The sequence below is a fragment of the Lepidochelys kempii genome, chromosome 1 (assembly GCF_965140265.1).
Source record: "Lepidochelys kempii isolate rLepKem1 chromosome 1, rLepKem1.hap2, whole genome shotgun sequence".
NCBI classification, from domain to species: domain Eukaryota; kingdom Metazoa; phylum Chordata; order Testudines; family Cheloniidae; genus Lepidochelys; species Lepidochelys kempii.
Genome location: NC_133256.1, coordinates 101,477,237 through 101,498,437, shown reverse-complemented (window position 1 = coordinate 101,498,437; position 21,201 = coordinate 101,477,237). Strand labels below are relative to the sequence as shown.

Here is a 21,201-nt window from a genome sequence, read left to right as displayed (position 1 = left end):
CTCAATCAACACTGAGAACAATGGACATACGTGAAGCCAGCCTTACATTTACTGTCTGGACCACGTGCAGGCTTGAGGATTTACAATGACAAGAACCCCAAGAAAAGTGTCTGAATAGGGGACCCCTGAAGTAAGAGACATCAGTTTACCTGTATAAGAGAAGCAGAAAGGGTACACGACTTTATCCATTACAAAGAAGAGACCCTGCCAGCAGGAATGTCTCATGAAAGATAGATCTCATCTTTCTGAACTGGACAAGTGCTGTAACAACTGACCATTGGATGAGAAATACCATATCTTGTTAATAAGCATAGGCGATAGTGTGTTTTTCATGTTTTTTGTTTACTTGTAACCTTATGTTTCCAAACCCTTATACTTGCTTTTATTTGAATCTGTCTCAAGCTCTGCTAAATAAACTTCAATTTGGTTTTACTATAGTCACAGGTAAGTGCCTTGTACGAAGAAGAGTGCTGAATTAAGATGAAACCAGTGAACTGGGATGCATTGCTTCTGTGGAGGCAGCAGATCAGTATATAATGTGCATGTCCAGAAGATAAGGGACTGGGTACTCGGTGGTATGTAAATTGCAAGCCTGCACTGGGAACAAACAGGGCTTATGGAGTGCAGAACAGAGTGCTCACTTTGCCTGCAATCAGTAGTTGGGGAGAGTTTCCCCTAGAGGGCACAGACAAGACTCTCTCACTGTATGTAGGAGGTAGTGATTCACCCCGGATACCCCCAAAAGGGTCACACAGGCTACCTCTGAAGAGGATTAACATGTAAGGGAATCTTGGCAGCAAAGTCTCTGGACCAGGCCGATAGCTATATAGTTCTGAGTGACACTGGAGGGTAAACTAGCAGTCACCTCCAGGAGGAGGTGGTCCATCTGTTCAGAAGTACACTCCTTCTCTTTCTATACCCTAACCAAACATCCTGAGGCATACATCACCTTTTATATGGGCAGTTTCCATTCTCTTGTGTCTTCTTATGGGAACTCACTATTCCATCTGTACAGAGTGTAGTTCCACTACCAGACATGACCCATCCTTGCTGATGGGGGGTGGGGGCGCAGAGTGAGGGCAGCTGGCTTCAGCAGTGTTACTGAATATGCTCGGTCCATGTGAGCATGCTCAATACAAGGAAGCAGCAAATGGGGTTGGGGTGGCGTGTGACCCCGCATGCCACCCCCTCCCCCCACCCTGCCTCTGCCCACTACCACAAGATAGGAAAGTGTTTCCTGGAAGCCAGAAGTGTAGCATTAAACTTATACTTTAGGAGGCATAGTAAGTATCAAAAGGACTGACTAAGGACTAGTTGTGAGCTTAAGAGCCCCTTTATGCCAATTAGCAAAGGGCACACCCAACACACTCTACTTAGAATGTTTAGCCAAACAGTGTCTTGTATCACATACAAACCGGTGACACATGTTATTATTGGGTGATGTTTGTATGGTTAGTGTACATAATTCTTTACACATGTGCTAGAAATATGTTACTAAAATATGTTCCGACCAAGCAACCTAAGTAGAACAGATAAACCAGTTGGTCATTGACAAAGGAATGTTTTTTTGTCTGTCTCCAATGTAAACTGATCAAGGTGACGCCAGAGACAATGGGAGTACATTTACATTTAATGTAAACAAAGTGATTACGCTAATTGAAAAAGCAAATTTACCAGAGAATGAGGAAGAGAGTATGGCATCTACACACCAAGAGAGGAGAGGAACTTTGTCAGGGTTTATTTTCCAAAGAATACATTTCAAAGGTTTACTGGACTATAAAAAGGAGGTACCCCATAGGTGCCCATTACTTAGGGGACAGCACTTTCTGATTCTGAGAATGTTGGATCCTCCTACCAGGAAGGGCTGGAGATGCTGTAAGTAAGTTCTTTAGCCAAAGACATAACTTGTTAGACTTAAGTTGCAGGTACTAGAAAGCATGTTTCATTTTCTTTGTAACCATTTTCTGTTTGTTATCTCTAATTATTATCACTTAAATCTCTGTTCTGTGCTAATAAATTCATTCTTAGTTTTACTATAAACCATCTCAGTGCTGTTACATTTAAGTACAGAATGAGTCCTCAGTTAATCTAACAGGCTGGAGTGTATACCATTTTGTTGGAGACAGCAAACTTAACTTCTGTGAGTGTCCAGTGAGAGGGACTGGACACCACAGAGGCACACCTCTGGGGAACTATGCTTCACTGATTTTTACCTGCAAGACAACGTTAAGACTGGGAGACTCTCAAAGAGTATGTTGGTGAGGTGGACAGGCTGGTGTGGCAGGGAACTGACTGTCTAATCTCCAGGAACACACACTCTTGCTAAGGCAGTGAGGTGACAGGGGCTTACTGTTTTGGGCAGCCCTGAGCAGAGCGTCACACTAATATCCAATACACCCTGAATGGTTTTATGAATAGGTACTATATTAGCTCCTTTATTGTGGATTCACAATTAGTGGGATCAACACATCCTATCCTTCAGGAAAAGGATGCATTTACGTGGGCATTTTTAGTCTTTCTAAATGAGTTATAGTTAATTCTAGAGATGATACAAAAGCGAACACAGGAAAATGGCAGCAGTCTGCATCAAAGTTCTTCTTTGACAGTCTGACCTTCTCCTCGTACTGACATATCCATACCAAGACCAACAAAGATAGCAGCCTCTCAACCTTATAGGCTCTCAGCTTATACAGCAAAGGTGTAGAATATACTGCATGGAGCTGGTAACTTCCATGACCCATATCCTCCTTCTCCTCCCCAGTCAAAACTCCGACCCATCAGATTAGTGAAAGGTAGAGATATGCAAGTAGGTGTGATTTCCTTCCAGAGCCTGGAAACAGACTTCACAGAGAGGAAAGAAAATAGGAGGCAAAGTAATCATGTCACTTTAGAAGAGGCAGCAGAAAGGGTGGGAAAACAAGCTAGCCAAACATAAGTAACCTACATCTGCTGGGAGACAGGAAAGAACTGAAGTGAATGACATAGCCCTTTTTAAAAAGGCCAATCATCTTCCTTTGTTTTCAACTGCCCATCTGCTGGCAGAACGTTACAATACGTACTACAGAATGATAAAATGCTCATTTTATTGAAAACACTTGTACATTCCAATGTTACTTTATCAATTTATTTACATGAAGGATACTAGATAGGAAAATGACAGTTTTCTGTAGATTATACCACCTGCTCCAATTATGATTTCTACCATTCCATGAACAGGCTGACTTTATGCCAAAATTAAATTATTCTGCATTGAGCTATGGCTATGCTTTGTTTAAGAGGATCACAGAAGCTAGAGATGGAAAAGTCTATTAGGTCATTTAGTCCATCCCCCTGCAAAAGCAGTGTTTGCTAAAGTATGTTTTCTAGTGCTACATCCAGTCTATGTTTCAGTACAACTAAGCCTCAAAGAAATACGTCCAGTTGGTGGTGAGGAGGGATTGGATATCATGCTTTATATCATAAACCTTAAGTTCAATTTTCAGTGCATTCATTAAGAGACCAGATGAAAGGCAAAATATTTGCCATGGAAAATCTCGACTCCAAGCACTTCAGAGAGAGAGAGAGAGAGAGAGAGAAACTGGGGGAGAATATAATAAAGAAAGGGAGCTACAGAATGACTCATTACAACACATGCATTTTTAAGGCACTATCACAGAAGTATCTGGGTGCTCAAGTGCCACTCAATTAACTTGGTATTACAGTAATGTTTTGTTGGTCTAACAGCAGGTGTTGCTTAAGGCATGAAGTGGATAACTCAAGACTACATAAGAGAAGGCAGCTGAGGGAGACAATGAAAAATTAAGTATAATACTAATAGAAAAATTCTCTAAGTCATATGCAAAAAAAGACTTAAGCATATCTTTTCCAAAAACTGACATTCAGTACCTTTTTAAATTTTCCTTGTCGTTTTGCTGCAGACTGCCCCTGGGAGTTAGAACAACATACCGTAAGAAAACATGCACACACTACATAGGATGGAGACACCTTCTCTGTATGATTATGGTTTATTTTCAACCTAGAGAGCTCAAACTACTAAAGTGCCAGGTCTGTGATCAAAACATGCTCTTAAAGCATACAAATATTTTAATGTCTTTTAAATTAAAAAAAATAATGCATTTTTGTGTATACAGTTTGTTGTTCCTAGTAAGACAGAAGTGTTGTTAACCACTAGCGCAATGAACAATGGCAAAATGAATTTTAGAATACAACACAATTGAGAGTTTTAGATTAAAACTGAAATTGAGTGGTACTGTTCCATTTTATAATACTTAAATAGAATTAATGTACAAAAATACTACTGCATTTTTTTTTTTCAGTTCACACTTAGTGGACTAGAATAACACTGTTGCCTATTCCTCCCTTCTGTCACTTGGTGCATAGTGATGTTCACTGATGGCAGCAGCAAGAATGTGACACTATTGATGGCACTTATCCAACAAACTGTTCCCCTAACATGATACACAAGTGCGTGATTGTGTTAAGAATCTGAGGTGAAAAGTTCGTTCAATGAGCTCTATGTTTCTCTTGAACCATTTTCAGGGAAACTGACTTGATAAGCAATAACTATTGCATCTCCAGTGGTTTCCACTCTAGAAATGACTGTACCTAATGGTTATTTAATTTGATGTAAAATAGCCTAGCCAAGAATTACAACAAATTGTTCTGCTGAATTTCAGATGAAACGGAAAATATCTTATACTATCATTACAGTTATATGTTCATCAAAACAGCAATAAACTTCCGATCTTGCTGTGAATTTACTGTACATACAAGTAAATATAAGCCAAACTAAAAGTTTAACATGCTGGATTAGTGGGTTTCTCAAGTTTTTCTGGCCCAAGAAAAAGTACAGCTTCCCAAATAAAAACGTTCCATTTTCTTGTAAATTGTTACCTAGCCTGTAGTATTATATGTACCTAGATTTAATACATTATGTTGTCTCCATAATATGTCACAAATCAAATACATTTAATCTAACCTGCTTGAAATTATTTCTTGGCCTGCTAAACAAGATTTCCTATGTCTCAATATATGATTGCATAGAAAACATTAGACATTTTCCATGGGAATAGAGAGCTCTCTATTGGGGGGGAAGGGGGAGAATTAGTAGTTTTTAAGGCAAGAGAATCTTTTATATGGACTCTAACTCTGTAAATATTGACATTTATAAACACTACCCAATGCTGATTTAATCTTAGCAATAACCAACTTAAAAAATACTGGAGTATCTTACAGAATCCTTCCTAAACTTAGCACTAAGTGAATAAACTGGAAGACTGATTTGGCTTTTATAGCTAGAGTCAGACTTAAAATTCATTCAAGTCAGGAAATTAAGTTTCTAGGTCTCTTTATACTGACCAAGGAGGTACAGCTTTTCCATTATGACATAAGGAGGTAGAAAAGAAATCTTATGTCATTACATTGGCGCACACAGCTGTATTAGTGGTTGACAACATCAGAAGTCTGCAGCAGGTAAGAAATCCTGCCCCAGCATTACAGTCTACTAAATAGATGTCTCCTAAGTTTTAAAAGTAAAATGTAAGTAGGTGTCAAAAGGCACATTTATTTTGTGGTTTTTTTTTGCTGGAAGCTGCATGCACGCGAGTAAGGAAGTGTACCACGTAAGTGACTAGAGAAGCAACATGCAAAAGCAAAAAACCACATGAAGTAGTACTGTACATTAAACAATGACATTCAGGTAGACAATTACACAAAGAACCCCATTCTTCCAAGTCTGCCGTAACAGTGAAAAAAAAGCAGTTGCCTCTACAGCACTTCAAAATGCCCCTGCACAGTTTAAACTAATTTTTGGAGACTTACGATTTACATTGTATAATTTCAAATTAAACTGCAAGAGTACATTTTAAATATTCCGAATTAAGTTTACACTAAGACAACTGATTTTACAAAAACCCATGTGTCTGACTTACTACACTGAACACTCTCTTAACAGGAAGATTAAGAAAATAAGGCACAATGATCATCATCAAGACACAGAATTTCCCATTTAGAGAAATAGGAACTTTTGAGAACAGGGCCTTTATTAGTTTCGAGTACTCACAGCTTTCTTTCCAAGTTCCGTCTTAGACAATGTCAGAGCTCCTACAAGATAACACCCTGGTCCTGCTCCTTTAGGTATTCTAATAAAAAAATAAATGAAAATACAAACATAATCAAACAAGGATATGCGAAAATGACTTAGTTCCACTAATACTAAACATATAAAGAACTCGAAACGGTCAAACAGCAACACTTAAGTCACATTTTGTTAATCAGTTTACAATGTGAAACTACAAACGCTAGAAAGATATGTATCATATCGATGGGTATCATTTTAGTTGGATTTATAGACGCAGCTGGTTAAATCTACACCGGAAAATAGGCAACATCAACTTACTTGTCATCAGGCAGAGATGTAACAAAGAATGGATGACTGTGTTTTGGTGGCAATGTCAAACTGTTTGATTTCTTCTTTCCTAAGAGAGCAAGGCTATGGTTTTCATAAATATCTAAGCTCAAAGTATTAGACAACCTGTGAGAAACAATAAATGGAAGGTCTTTGATGCGATCCAGTTCACTGTTCTGTTCATGACGGATTTGTAACCGAATAGTGTAATCTCCTTTCTCCAGTTTCAGGGAATACTGAAAGAAAGAGGTTCTCATAAAATGCCAAGATTAAGAAGTTTTACCATGCACACACAATCCTACAAATAAAAGCAGAATCATGTTTTTCCTTAACCAATACAGCTTTAGCAGCTTCACAAAGAATCTTTTGTCTACATTTATATTAATGAGAAATAAAAGGCAGTAATGTCCCGTCCTTTTGCTTTCAATGGAATTATTACCTCACTGACTAAAAGAGTATACTGTACTATATACTGAGGATTAATGGCTCACTTCGTATTATTTGGGGGATCTGTAACTAATACACATCTTTGCTGGAAGCCCCTAGAATGCTTTGATTACCAAGGGTTGCAGATGTGTTCTCTTTCTCACAGTATTGAGCATTCAAGCCTGAACATATACATGCTGCTACAACCTTGCTCCTTAGTACCTTTTGCCACTTCAAAGACTATATTCTAGACTCCAAAGAAGTGGGGATGGAAAATATTGTGTACCTACGTGCACTCAATGATCTCTAAGAATTACACCTGCAGCCATGTAGACTACTGAACATTGGCTGTACAGAGCCACACTTTTGGAAGACTGATGAGCAGCTGTGTCTCAAGAGGACTTCAACTGCAATAGCACTCTTCCAAACTAGACATCAGACCTTGAAACTAAGTCCAGGAAGCAATATTGCTTGAAGGTATGGATAAAGGTGATGGAAACAAGTTTTCAGATACCTTTGATAAGGATCCGATGAAGTGAGCTGTAGCTCACGAAAGCTTAAGCTCAAATAAATTGGTTAGTCTCTAAGGTGCCACAAGTCCTCCTTTTCTTTTTGCCAATACAGACTAACACGGCTGCTACTCTGAAACCTTTGATAAGGATGTTTCTAAGAAGCTACAGAAGTTGCCTTATTTCTAGTGAAAGCTGTAAGAACTTTAGGTACCAGTGACACAATCTCTGGCAGGTTGTACAATTTTGAATCAAGAAGAATGGTACTGCAGTTGAAGTGCTCTTGAAGTACACTCAATTATTCAGACCAAGCCTCATTCCCATGAAGTACACTCTAGGAAATTTCCTAATGAGCTTTGTCTTGGCATGACAGTAACTACGAGTTTGCTCTGTGTCAAAGTTATGTAGCCGAGTTTTGTAAGTGGTTAGGGAAGACTTTCTTGAGTTAATCCAGTCAAATTGTGTCTGCTACTACCAGTACATTACTAGATTTGTTTATATGGAAATCGGACAAACAAAAATTCTGGTTATGGGCAAAGAGCCACAATGTCATTATGGAATATCAAATAAGTAAGGTCCATTTATCATGGCCTTCACATCACAGACTCTGTCTTTCGTATAACAGCAGCAGCAAATAATCTTCAAGAAAAGGTAATAAAAGTCCTGATTCAGCAGAGCATCCATGAATGTGAGCAATCCCATTTAAATTAATGGAATTTAAGCACATTCCTGAAGTGAAGAATGTGTAGAGGTGCTTTACCAAACAGGGATGGGATTAGTCATATGCATATTCTAAAGTGTAGGCATATGTGTTTTGTTGAATCAAGGTCATAAAAGGCAGTCTGCCAGAAGCTCCAGTACTCTGATGAGCGACAATCTTAAATTGATCTTTCCAGAACAGTTAGAATGATCCAAAACTACATTAATAAAGGCCAACTGGGAATCTGGATTATTAGAAAATAATTCCAAGAAAGAAAATCAGGAAAGAAGACTTCCCCTTTTCTTTTTTTCTTCTATACCAAGTCAGATATATAGGCTTTTCCAAAGTGGTACAGGAACCTATACAGAGGGTAGAATACCTACAAGTCTTGTGACAATCCACCCTCCTACCAAAGGCAGCACCAAAGAAGTCTTCCACAACCAGCCTCTCACACTTCAAAAGGCTGTTGGAAGACATTGATTAGAAATCTAATAAAGGTGCCTCTGATAGGACAAAGATAACCACTCTGATAGACAAATATACCAGCACTAGGAAGAGCCTGAGGGACCCTTTCTGCCTTACACAGAAAAACTGAAACGGTGCAACATCTTACTAAAAAGACAGGGACTGCAGTTCACTTCTCAGGGACTGCAGTTCACTTCTCTGGTAGCATTGGTCACACTAAGGCAAGCAGTCACATGGTAAAAGCTTTTTGTAGTTAAAAAAAGAAAGAAGAGTCAAATTTTTCAAATCTTCTTCCTTTATCTACAAAGAAAGAATGACATGTTCCATCCCATGGAGAAAACTGGCAATTTCCAGTCAGCAAGTTCCTTTTACAAAATACACCACTCAAAAGTGCAATTACTACATGCTGTGATTATCTGATGGCAGGGTCTATCTACACCCAGGGGTCTGGACTGTAGACAGGTAGGGTGGGGGAAGAGAAGGAATATAATTTTCATATTTATGTAGAATGTCTGATCAGGGTAAGTATATCTCTCTGTACCTGATGTGGATAAGCGTCACCTGACCCCATTTGTCTTTTGTTCTGGTCAAATATAATCCACAGCTGGCTGTCAAATTCAGATTCATACAACAATTCACAAAGCAGTGGACAGCTTGGAGTCACTTCCCCACTCTTAGGCTATAAAAAAAAATAAGTCAAAACACAATTGAATATTGCGTAGTAAAGGTACACTTCTGAAGTAATGATTCAGATTAATCTAGATTAATCATAGTAAAACTTAAACAATCTTTCCAATTTATGATTAATTAGAATCCCTGTTCTTGCAGTTTGCATTATAACTGGCATCAGCTACAGAGGCACCCCAAGATTCTGTGATCCCGCATATCCTAGAGCTCTCCTTACACCTTTTGTTAGGAAATTCACTAAAAAGTTCTAGAGATATGAAATTTAAAACAGCATTAAAGAACCAATTAAAACTTACTTGATGAAAGTTGTACGTCAAAATCATCTCATATAGTTGACGATTATTTGGCAAAACATCTCTGGATCCTAAAGGTTTTATTTTAGCGCTCGCTGGTCTGCAGTTAAACACAACAGCAAGTTTTAGGAACAGTTTTCCTAAAACAGTTTGTCTAAACAGAAACTCGCATGCATTATGATATAGTCTTCAATTACATGATCACACGCTGTTTTTTCCACAGGACCCTCGCCTCTTACACCGCAAAAGATGGACCTGCTTTGTGGATGAACCAGGGTTATGAAGTGAAGGAGACTTGTCTACAGGTCCCGGCTCCACTACTGCAGAAGTTGGAAGGTATGTAGCAAATGAGGCACGGTATTGCAGGAAGAGTAAGGATGATCTCATGGTAAAGACAGCTCAATACTACCCTCGAAATTGGACTATATCCTTGCCTCTGCCACAGAGTTCCTATGTGCAAGTCACTTAAACCCATCTTTACCCACATACAACCATTAATTACATGTTCCTCATTTTCTGGGTGTCCAACTTGAGACCCTCGGCTTTGATTTGCAGAAAGGCTGAGCACTCACAAATGCAAGTGAACTCAGAAGGAGCTGAGCTTGGAAGAGCTTGGAACATACAAATTGCAGTACTTTGAAAAATCAGGTTCTAGGGGTCTCAATTGGGGCACCCAAGGTGAGTGGATACTTCTGACCTTAAAGTCTCGGTCCCTCAACTATCTACAAAAGAGGGGGATAATATGCATCTCTCACAGGGCACTAAAGATAATTCAGAATGTTTATGAAGCACTCAAATACTAGTGATGAGTGCGATAAAACATGAAGAAATTAATAATTCTGTCTTTAGATCAGAGTTTAAAGAGAGTGTGCAGTAAATAAGGCACAGGGGACACACACTGACTAGTGAGAAAAAAATTAAATGGCTGCTCATTAAGTTAGCATCCCCCATGCTGCATACTGAATGAGGTTGGGATCCTGTAGAAAAAATAATATGTGATGATATAATCAAAGACCATCTTAATGCATAAGCACAAAAGGGCATTTCCTAACTTTAGAGTGCTTGATCTTGCAACTTTAGTTTTCTTGTGTGTGTGTGTAATTTCATAGATTTAAAAAAAAAAAAAGCAAACAAAACCCAGAAATTCCAGCATGTGGCATCACACTGAGACCCACATGGGTCATCAATAGGTTGGAACTGTTTGAGTCAGAACACAGTCCTCTGCCACTTGAGCTAATTGAGTAACTGACAGCAGTAGCAGGTTGTCATTTTCCATAGACACCAGCACTAGGGGGGAAAGGACACTTTCCTGTCAGTAAATATTGTGAAGTCCCCTAGCAGATGAAGGGTGAGCCCTCAAGAATCTTGGGTTATATTCCTGGCTAAGAAGGGAAGTGTGCTCCAAGAGGCACAGGCCCTTCTTCCTCTTTCTCATCCCCTCCAACAACCTGTCCCTGTCTTGTTCTTCCTTACCCTGGCTCCTGGTCCCAGTCCAATTCTCCTTGCCTACCCATGCCGTCTCCACTCCTCAGGCTTCTCATTCTTACCACCTTTTCCTTGCTCAGCCAATTCTAGTCTCCCCACTGGGGATCCCCAGCTAAGTCCCGGCCTTCCCTTCACACCAAGTGTCCCTGCACCAGTCTCCTAGCCCAGCCAGTCCCAGTTATTCCCTCCTGATTCCTTGCCCTAGTCCCTCTTCCCTCCCCACAGCCCTAGTCAGCCCAGCCCTCGCTATTTCCCCCCGGTTCCTTGTCCTAATCAGTCACAGATTCCCCCTCACCCACTTCACAGCTCCTCATCAGATTTCCCCTCTCCTCCTCTGCCATTTCCCCCCTTCTCCCGCCAGTTCTCAGTTTTATTGTCCAGCCAGTCCCAATCTCCCTGCCTCCCACCTAGCTCCTCATCCAATCTCAGTGTTTCTCCTCTGTCCCACCAACTGTTTCCCAGTTCCAGATTCCCTCCCCGCACCCAGCCTCTTCAGCTTTCAGTTCTAATCTTCTTGCTCAACTAGTCCGAGTCCCTGACCCCTTCAGGATCCTAGTAACAGTTTCTGTTCCTCCTCCCGCCAGCCCCAGTCTCACCCTATCCCTATCTACTCCTTCCTTCCTCCCCCCACCCCCACCCCCATTCAGTTCTAGTCCCTTTTGCATTTAAGTCAGGTGGCTTCCTCTTCATCCTCATTGGGACTCGAACAAGAAGCCCAGAAGGGGAGACTAGGACTGACTGGACATGGCAAATGCGATTAGGATGAAAAGTCTTCCTGGGCACCAGCAGGCAGGGTTACTGAACAGAGGAGAGCCAGTATCCTTGCTCAGTTCCAGACTCCCACCCTACTCTGGCCTAAAGCAACCTGGAGCTACCATTATAAAGAAAGTCCTAGCAAGTCCCTCTAACCCTGGAATGGAACATGCTCAGTCGCTGTGTGACACACAGACAGTCTGGTCAGCACTAGAAACTCTGAGGCGCTGGAATATGCTCAGTGAGAATGGAATCTTTAGAGATTTTAGCTACTAAACCCTATGAAGGCTGAGCATGTGCAAATACATTTTTTCAAAGGCTTGTAACTTTGCCATATTTGGGTAGATTTTTACAGGAATGGTAAAGACTATCCCCAGCCAAAATTCAAGTTCTTGCTCCAAAGCACAAGGGCACTACGGCTTCGCAAACAAAAAGTTGCCAGAGTGTTTAAAACAAAAACATTGCAGAACATGTTTTTTTCACCTTGCCTTGTTCTCTGAAACAGCTGCACTGTTCAGGCTGATTTCTTTTTAAGTCAGCCTGAAGCAGAAAACTGCACGGAAAATTTCAGCCCAAATAGTTAAGGTTTGGCAAAGTTATAAGAAACTGAAAAAGTATCTTAAGAAAAGTGGTGGGTAGGCAATGTTAATAAAAGGGGTTCTATTCGCCTATTACAGTTACCTGGAAATAACCACAGAGTCCCATTCCAAATATTAATATTCATTTTACTGTTAATTCATGTTTATTTTCAGAATTACTATTTTAATTACATGCTAAGTAACTTTGAAAGATCAGACAATTTTCAACATAGCCCCCAAAATAGCAACTGTACCTGAGCGTTTGGATCCAGCTTTTCAGATTTATGCAAGGAGCAATATCTTCATATTTCAATGTGGACTGAACATCAAAACGGACAATGCCTTCTGAAGCATGCTTTAAAAAAAGTGTTTAACAGTTAACTTGGTTCCCAGCTTTATTTATAAATACATACAAAAAATTCTAACCCATTACTGGCCTTTCTTCAGAATAGAATCATAGAAGTATAGGAGTAGAAGGGACCTCGACAGGACTTCTAGTCCAGTCCCCAACACTCAAGGCAGGACTGAGTATTATCTATACTATTCATGACAGGTGTTTATCTAAGCTGCTCTTAAAAACTTAGAATGACGGAGATTCCACAACTTCCTTAGGCAATTTATTCTGGTGCTTAACTACCCTGATAGTTAGGAAGTTTGTCCTAATGTTCAACCTAAACCTTCCTTGCTGTAGTTTAAGCCCATTGCTACTTTAGGAATTTAAGTTTGAAAAACCTGTGTCCTAGACCATTATTTCCTGTAAATACTTGGAAGTTTAATGGATGAACAAAGCAAAAAAGATCAGATCATAAGTATGTTTCTCAGAAATTTTTAAATTTTCTATATACTCTTTGTAATCCAAGCTTTTTTGTACTAATCGTGATCAATACATTTCTGTGGGTTCCTGTTCCTATTACTGTGCATTTAAGAGTTATTAATCACTGACCTGTATCTCAGCTACATGTATAGTCTGAGTTTTCTTCAAGTTGCAACTAGCGATCTTTTCATCACCAAAGAATTTCTTGAACTGATCAACAGAAAGTAAAATATGAAAAAACTCACTATGTTTAACTGAGAAGCAGCACAAACTATGCCATGGAAGGAAATTGTGTAATCAATGCTGACATCACTAAGGCTGGCCCACCAACGAGCAATACAAAATTCAATGGTTTTTCCACCCTGGATAATAGAAAAGACAAAAGTTAGACATATTCACATCCTCACCTTCCATTCTCATTCCCCACCCACCCTAAAAATAAATTAATAAGAACAAAGGAATTTGCATGCAGTTCAAAAGTACTCCAATTATACCAGTAATCCAAGTTTACACAGAATTGGCCAGGAAACTAGGATTGCCCTGCGAATGCAAGACAATTCCAATAAATCATGTCTGATATCCTAGCAATGAACACAACAATCCAGAGATAGGTGCAGCATTTTTCTATATAAGCAGGTTTGAAATAAACATACATTCAAATAACACTTCTTCCTTCTTTCCCAGTTTGCAGGAAAAACAGCTTGATTAGTTTACAGAAGAAGAGGGAGAGACTGTTGCCTATCCGTATGTAGAATTCACTGAGGGAAAGCCAAGATGAAGAAATGAATATTTAGTTTTGAAAGCAGTGTGGTCCACGGACTTCACTCTCTCTTGCAAGAGTACCATAATTTAGGTACAGTTCTATGGCATTTTCAAAAAGAGGCTCAGGACTGAATGGACACAGAGCATGAACTCCGATACGACTTCCAGGTCATGGCTAAGGCATGTTAATGTGGCAACATGAGGAATCTTGCATTATCACTACCTTTACTGTGCCTTTTCTTCAAACAAACAGATTTTGGATTACCAATCTGTCTTCTTTAATAAGCATTAAGTTAATCCAGCAACTGAAGACACCAAATTCACTTATGTTCAGTTTTAACATCAAAATGATAAAATATGGAGTAATAAAGACGACTTGCAAAAGAGTGGAAATATAGTGCATTAATTTTAAACTAATTCAACATCATAATTCCAATTGAATCCAGGCCCTGTTATATTGTGCTTCTTTAAGTTCTCTGCATAACACCTCAACAAAACCAATTTTCTTTCATACTGTACTGTTAATTTTTGTACATACTGATATTTAAATTCAAATTAACTTACTAAGACAGGAAACGCTTCAGTCACTGATCCTTTTTCTGGTAAGGATGAGAATTTATAGAACTCATGGCTTCTATATGCTTTTTGTTTCATTAGTTGAACCGCATGAAGAACAAACTTGGCAGCCACATCAGTTGAGCAGGAACATACTGTAACTTCTAGATTAAAGAAAAAAATGTTCAAAACAGAGTTTAATTTCAGTAGCCAATAAAGCTAATAAGAATGGAAAATGTTTAGAGAAAAATATTTTACCCTGACAAGAAAATTAGACTCCAACGTATTTGTAATTTGTAAAAAAACAGTTATTATTCAGCATACAAGTGCCTATGGGTACGTCTACACTGGGATAAAAGACGCGCAGCTCGGTCAGCCCAGGTCAGCAGACTCAGGCTCGCGTTGGGAGGCTAAAAATTGCTGTGTAGACGTTCAGGCTGGGGTTCCAGACTGGGCCATGGGACCCCACGAGGTGGGAGGGTCCCAGAGCCTGAGCTCCAGACGAAGCCTGAATATTTACACAGCAATTTTACAGTCTCGCAGCCTGAGTCAGCTTCCCAGTTCAGCTGCGGGTGTTTTACTGCTGTACTGACATACCCGAAATCCATGATTAAAGTAATGTCAAATAATATGTATACAAACAAGAGTTTCTCGAGGTGGAAAACCAGCGAAGCAAGACTTTGTACAGAAAATAAGTGATACTTGATAGAGCAGTGAAAATTGTTGACTAACCAGTATAGGTTTTTTGATTGTTATTTTTTAAACACAAACACCCTGACATTGGATTCCAACCTGCTCCCGCTGAAGATAATGAGAATTTTACCATTAACATCAGGTGCCTCCGTGACAAAGGATTCAGTTAAGTTCTCATCCTCTGTGTGGACCACAGCACTTGAAGGGGAGAGACACTTTGCCAGAGGGTTTCAAAGACATTTGCTGACAGAGGCATAGTGACACTCAGGAATCTTGGGTTCCATTTGAAACTCTGGATGGGCATGTGCTCTAGCAGGCACAGACTTGTGTGTGAATTTTCCCCAAGCTTTACCCCTTCTTCTCCTTCCCCTCTAACCTGTCCCTGTCCCAAGTTGGTCTTCCCCAATCCTTGTCCCAGGACAATTCTGCGTTTCACTCCTCCTCCACAAACTGCCTGGTCCCAGCAGGGAAAGCTCTGAGACCCAAGCTCCTTGTTGTCACTTCTGCTGCCCAGACCCAGCATGGCCAGAGCAGACGGAAACTGCAATTGGAGGGTAAGCCCTGCTGAGCCCTGCCCTGGAACATGTACAAGACAAATAGAATCTTTGGGAAATTTAGCGGCAAAAATCTCTAATGAGCATGTGAAAAGTGCAATTTTTCAGAGGCACATCCGCTACCAAATTTCAAGCTTCCACTCCAAAGCATGGGGTGCTAGTGATTCTCAAAGAACATCTTTTCTGTTCTTTTCCTCTTCTAACACGGGCAACAATATGTTTTTCTCTAGCCTCATTCTCAAAAATGGTCGAACCATTTTGGTTGAAGCTTTCCAAAAAAAATGCAGCCTGGGGAAATTTCAGCCCAAGTGATTGAAGTTTTGCAAAGTGATAAGTAAGGCTCAGTGTTTGTCATGGAGGTCACGGATGCTGTAACTTTCCATGACCTCCGTGAATTCTGCAGCAGCCCTGTGCAGCTGGCTCAAGTGCACTGGCTGCTGCTGGGGCAGTCTTGCCTCACTGTGGCAAGATGGATGGGGGGGGGGGGGAGGATCAGGGCTTGGGGTTGGGATGAAGAACAGAGCTTACCTGGAGGGGGGCTCCCCTAGCACCACATGCTGTCTTTGCTGGCAGCCAGGCACTGCCCCCGCAGCTCCCACTGGCTGCGGTTCCCAGCTAATGGGAGCTACAGAACTGGGGCTTCGGGCAGAGCGGAGGCAGCACGTGGAGCTAGGGTTGCCGCTCCCCAGCACCCGCGCTGTACCCCCCTCCCCAGCACCCGTGCCGTCCCCCCCAAGTCCACCCCCGCCCAGTTTTAGTCAGGGGTATATTTAGTAAAAGTCACGGACAAGTCACGGGCCATGAATTTTGTCTACTGCTTGTGACCTGTCCATGACTTTTACTAAAAATACCTGACTAAAACTTAGCCTTAGTTATAAGCAACTGAAAACAGAGGTTTATAATGGGAAGTGTGGGGCAAGCTTAACGGGTGGTGCTACCAGCCTGCTTGCTAATACCTGCTAGAGAAGACTTTTGATACAGACTTTTTGACCTAAAGTGGCCACTTCAGGTTTGTATTTAAAAAAACCACACACACAGGCCATATGCTCTTGATTTGCCCCAAGCTACAGAACTACTAATCTGATGTTGTAATAGAATTATTCTAAAACACTATTCTGTTTATTTTTTTATGTATGTATGTATGTAAAGACTGCATAAATGGCTTAGCTAAAACAAAATTAAGATAATAGAAGGGTTTCAGAGTAACAGCCGTGTTAGTCTGTATTCGCAAAAAGGAGTACTTGTGGCACCTTAGAGACTAACCAATTTATTTGAGCATAAGCTTTCGTGAGCTACAGCTCACTTTGAGCTGTAGCTCACGAAAGCTTATGCTCAAATAAATTGGTTAGTCTCTAAGGTGCCACAAGTACTCCTTTTCTTTTTAAGATAATAGAAAGCAATCAGTCATTATAAAAAGATATCTATTTAAGAAATAACTAAGAAAATTAAGATTGAAAATTTTTCTCAATGCCGTTTATGTACTAATCGTACAACTTCCAAAGAATATTTATTCTACCTCAAAAAACCCTTGGTGTTGAACTCTAGAAACAAACAATGAAGAGATTTGTCACAGCCATTTTATTCACGTGTCATATTCCCCTGTATGCTGCCTAATCCCTTACTCAAATTATTTTGTAGCTGGTTAGAAACAGGGCAAGAAATTCACAAAAGAAAGTTAGTTTTCAATGGCATTTTTTTCATCATATGAAACGATATGGAATGTTTTGCATGCTGATGGTCTCACTGATCCATTTTGTTCACATCAAAACAAATGTATGTTTGTTTAAAATATCCACTAATCTTAAGGCAAATCGCCACATCAAGGTCAACAAAAAAAAAAAATCCAATTTCCTATATCTAGACACTTTATAATACCATAAACATTAAAAGCCTCAAATTTTTTTTATTTTCAAGTACAGCACAGCCAAATTTTTAGAATGCCATAACAATAGTAACACTGAAAGACGAGGTTTAAAGATGAATCTACCTCTCTGTTTTAACTACTTAGCAACTACACACCACTCAACAGTAACCTAATTACTCCTGGATATTACATCAATACACGCACCCACAAGTTATCTTGTTGGCTTTCCCAGACCATACCAAACTCAAACAATCCAATCTGTAATACTGGTCAAGAGTAAAAATTGAATACAAAACCAAATATGAATTCTATAACCTTGTACCATCCAAGAACTCTACAATCAAAACTGTCCCCACCACATTAAATTACACTTTCACATGGAATAAGCTAGTATCTACTTCTTGTTCACATTAGATTAATACATTCACAACTCCATCCAACACACATTAATATTCTCTAATAAAGTGCAAAACGTTAAACAGCCATGTTAAGTTCTAAATACATTTGTATTGTTTTCTAAAAAGAAATGCTTGAAAGAACCTCCATAATACGTATTAAGGAAACAAAGAAATGCTGAATGCTCCTCTTACTCTTGCTATATATGGGTGGGACATATTGCACCTCAAAATAGCACCCTGTAACCGCCACATTCACCATTTGTATATGGTTATGACTTCTGTACAAAGAATGCCTTGTAAGGTATACTATGAGACTTCGTATTTACTGAAACTCATTGTTCTATCAAAATATGTATATCATCACTGTACATGGAGTTATGAAATTTTGCTATATGGTTGTTATTGAACATGTTGCGAGTCTGGGAGATGCCCACAGCTAGCTCTCAATTGGCAACAAAGGAGGTGAGCCACATCCCGACCGGCGTTAAGTGACCATCAATTGATCAACAGGAGTATTGTAAACAAGAGATTTACATAATGGGGATTGCTTAACTCTGACTCAGCAAGGTCTCAGGACATGTGATGCTTGACTCCATGGTGGAGCCAGTTTTTTTGCATTCACATGAACTGAGAGTATAAAGTAAGGGACAATGGAATCATGAGTCCACCTCTCTTCCCCCACCTATTCTGAAGGCAATGAGAATGTTTGGAAGAAAAAAGACTTTGAACTGAGGCGATTGGTACCAGGCTGAGCAGGGAAGTCAGCCTGTGTATTAAGAACTGTGAACTGCTTATAACTCCTAGTGGGGTAAGAAAAACTGCCTTCTTTGAATTGTGCTTAGTCTGACAAAGTTGAGGATTTAGACTGCAATTTTACCTTTTATTTCTTATGTAACCAATACTGACCTTTATGCTTAACATTTATAATCACTTAAAATCTTTCTGTAGTTAATAAACTTATTTTAATATTTAATCTTAACCTGTGAGTTTGCCATAAGTGCTTGGGGGATCTGCTCAGATTACGAAGCCTGGGACATGTCCATTATCCTTTGATGAAGTGGCAAACTAATTAATGAGCTTGCATTGATAAAGAAGGCCTTGAGTTATGTAAGATGGTACATATCTGGGGTACAAGGCTGGGGGAGAGGGGGATTTGCTGCTATTTCCCTGCGTATAATTCATAAGTGGCTCTGAGAGCCTGCATGCAACTTTGGGTGTGCCTTCACATGCTAATGGCTGTGTCAGAGCGAAGCCTGAAGGGGCTGCTGGCCACTAGTAGAACAGTGAGAGGGGTACCCTGACCCAGAGAGAAAAAGGGGACGCTGCGGTCCCACAGTCCAAGTTGTACCCAGGGGGGTCTGTCACAATAGGCAATCAGCATATAACTCTGCAATTAGCATTCTAAAGTGGAATACTGGCACGTCCCCTTTAACATCATGTTCCTGTTTTTAAGCCAGACAAAAGAGGGTCAATTATAGTATTACACACACAAATTTCCCTCAGTGATGCAAATATACCCAATTATCATTTAGTAATTTTTTCTTGTAGTGCCACAAACCCAATCAGAATTAGAGTCCCATTGTGCTAGACACTATATATACATATATATATATAAAAGATACTCTCTCCCAAAAGAGCTTAAAATAAAAAAAAATAAAGCATTTCACAAATAATTCATTGATCTAATCCTGAAGTCTTACTCATAACACTTCCATTGAAATCACTGGGAGTACTGCCTGTTTGAAAGACATAATTTTTTGTTAAATTTGTATTTTTATTTTCCTTACCAGCCCATGTAGCTCCTTGAGGAACCTCAATGAAGTGTCTTCGGATTTGACCAGGCTTAAAATGCACATCAGTATATGAAAGGTCATAGTGTGAAGATTCATCTATTCTGTGAATATAATTTTAAAGTTTAATAACTTTAAAACTGAATAATCTTTTTCGAAATCTTAAAAATGCAGCTAGTGGGGTTAAAATCCCCATGGCTCATATACAGATGAGACCATGGGACATTTGTCACTTTGGATCATGATGCCCCTTGCTTGCACAAGTGCTTATTTCAAAGGGAACCTGTGTTCCATAACAGAATGAGCTTCACTGTTATTGCATGCAAAGTACATCTTTATGTCCAGAGTCTCTTCAGAGCCCATCAGCACCGGTCATAGTAATTCATGACAACTAGTTTTTGTCAGACATGAGCTCATCGCATTTCCAACAGGAGCTAGACACACCATGTTAACAGACAACATTGGCTTTAGGATTTTGGTGCCTCTTGGTGTTCCACCAATAAACTATAAATCAGCTTGTGACTCTTCACTACCCAGTCTTCATGCAGCACCACTGGGTGAGGACAATGGCATTACATTTACATTAACTCAGCTTCTCTCTCTATTGCCCCCTCTGTATTCAGGATGGGGCAATTTGCACTATTCCTTCTGGCAGAGGACTTATATTAGCTTGGATATTGAGACAAATGAAACCAGAACTGGCTGAAAGACCCAAGAAAGCAGCTAGGACAATATATCATAGTCAGATTATGTAGCCATGCACGGGGGGTAAAAAAGAAAAAAGTAAATGTTCACTGACCTTGCTGGTATAATAAGAGTTATTGGAACTCTGAACAAAGGGCCTGCATTAGGCGTTGCTATATCATAACCACATACCTGACGAATTAATCAAAATAAAAGTAGTTACACAGCATCATGTCTTAAAGCAATTTAAAATGATGTAATATGACCAGAGTGAGCTTCTATAGACTGGCTGTGGAGTATTTTGCATCTGTATCATTATTGCTCAATGAACTTAGAGGGGCTACAGGCTGAAGAGGCTTTAATCACTGCCACACCAGAAAAACATTTAAAGTACCACCAGTTTAAGAATTAGTAGGTTTTTTTTTTTTTATAAATTCAACTTTTAAAAATATTTTTAAGTAGTACATTCAGAATCCCGTACTTTTTCATTGGTTTCTGCACTGTACAATCACATATGACAAGTTTAGTTACTTGGTTAGGTAAGGACTAATTTTCAGCTCAGACCTCTTCCTACACCGCTGTCTTGTGTCCCCTCTCAATCCCCCCCCCGCCGCCACCCCCTTACACTTCCATTATTGCTCTCCACACCTTGATTTTTTGTGCACACAATCCATCAAGCATTGTTTAAGTCCCAGCCTTAAATATCAGCATGGCTGAAACCATACTACCTCCAGACCCTTTGACAAATTTCTTCACTGCTACTGCAGCGCAATCAGAGACCTTAG

The 21,201-nt window shown here is 39.8% G+C and overlaps 1 protein-coding gene across 2 annotated transcripts in view; it reads right to left on the bottom strand.

Moving 5' to 3' along the window:
* The window catches only part of TPP2 (tripeptidyl peptidase 2), a 75,684-nt gene that overhangs the window by 19,552 nt on the left and 34,931 nt on the right, over positions 1–21,201 (bottom strand). The window contains exons 15-24 of one of the 2 annotated variants that reach the window (XM_073348954.1): positions 20,532–20,608; positions 19,730–19,836; positions 14,443–14,597; positions 13,362–13,478; positions 12,557–12,657; positions 9,490–9,586; positions 9,048–9,185; positions 6,398–6,642; positions 6,062–6,140; positions 3,886–3,924 (exon numbers count right to left, since the gene is read on the bottom strand). In XM_073348954.1, coding sequence (XP_073205055.1) covers positions 3,886–3,924; positions 6,062–6,140; positions 6,398–6,642; positions 9,048–9,185; positions 9,490–9,586; positions 12,557–12,657; positions 13,362–13,478; positions 14,443–14,597; positions 19,730–19,836; positions 20,532–20,608 — 1,155 coding nt within the window. The remainder of the gene's footprint in view (positions 1–3,885; positions 3,925–6,061; positions 6,141–6,397; positions 6,643–9,047; positions 9,186–9,489; positions 9,587–12,556; positions 12,658–13,361; positions 13,479–14,442; positions 14,598–19,729; positions 19,837–20,531; positions 20,609–21,201) is intronic. The other variant, XM_073348965.1, reaches the window with a different exon arrangement.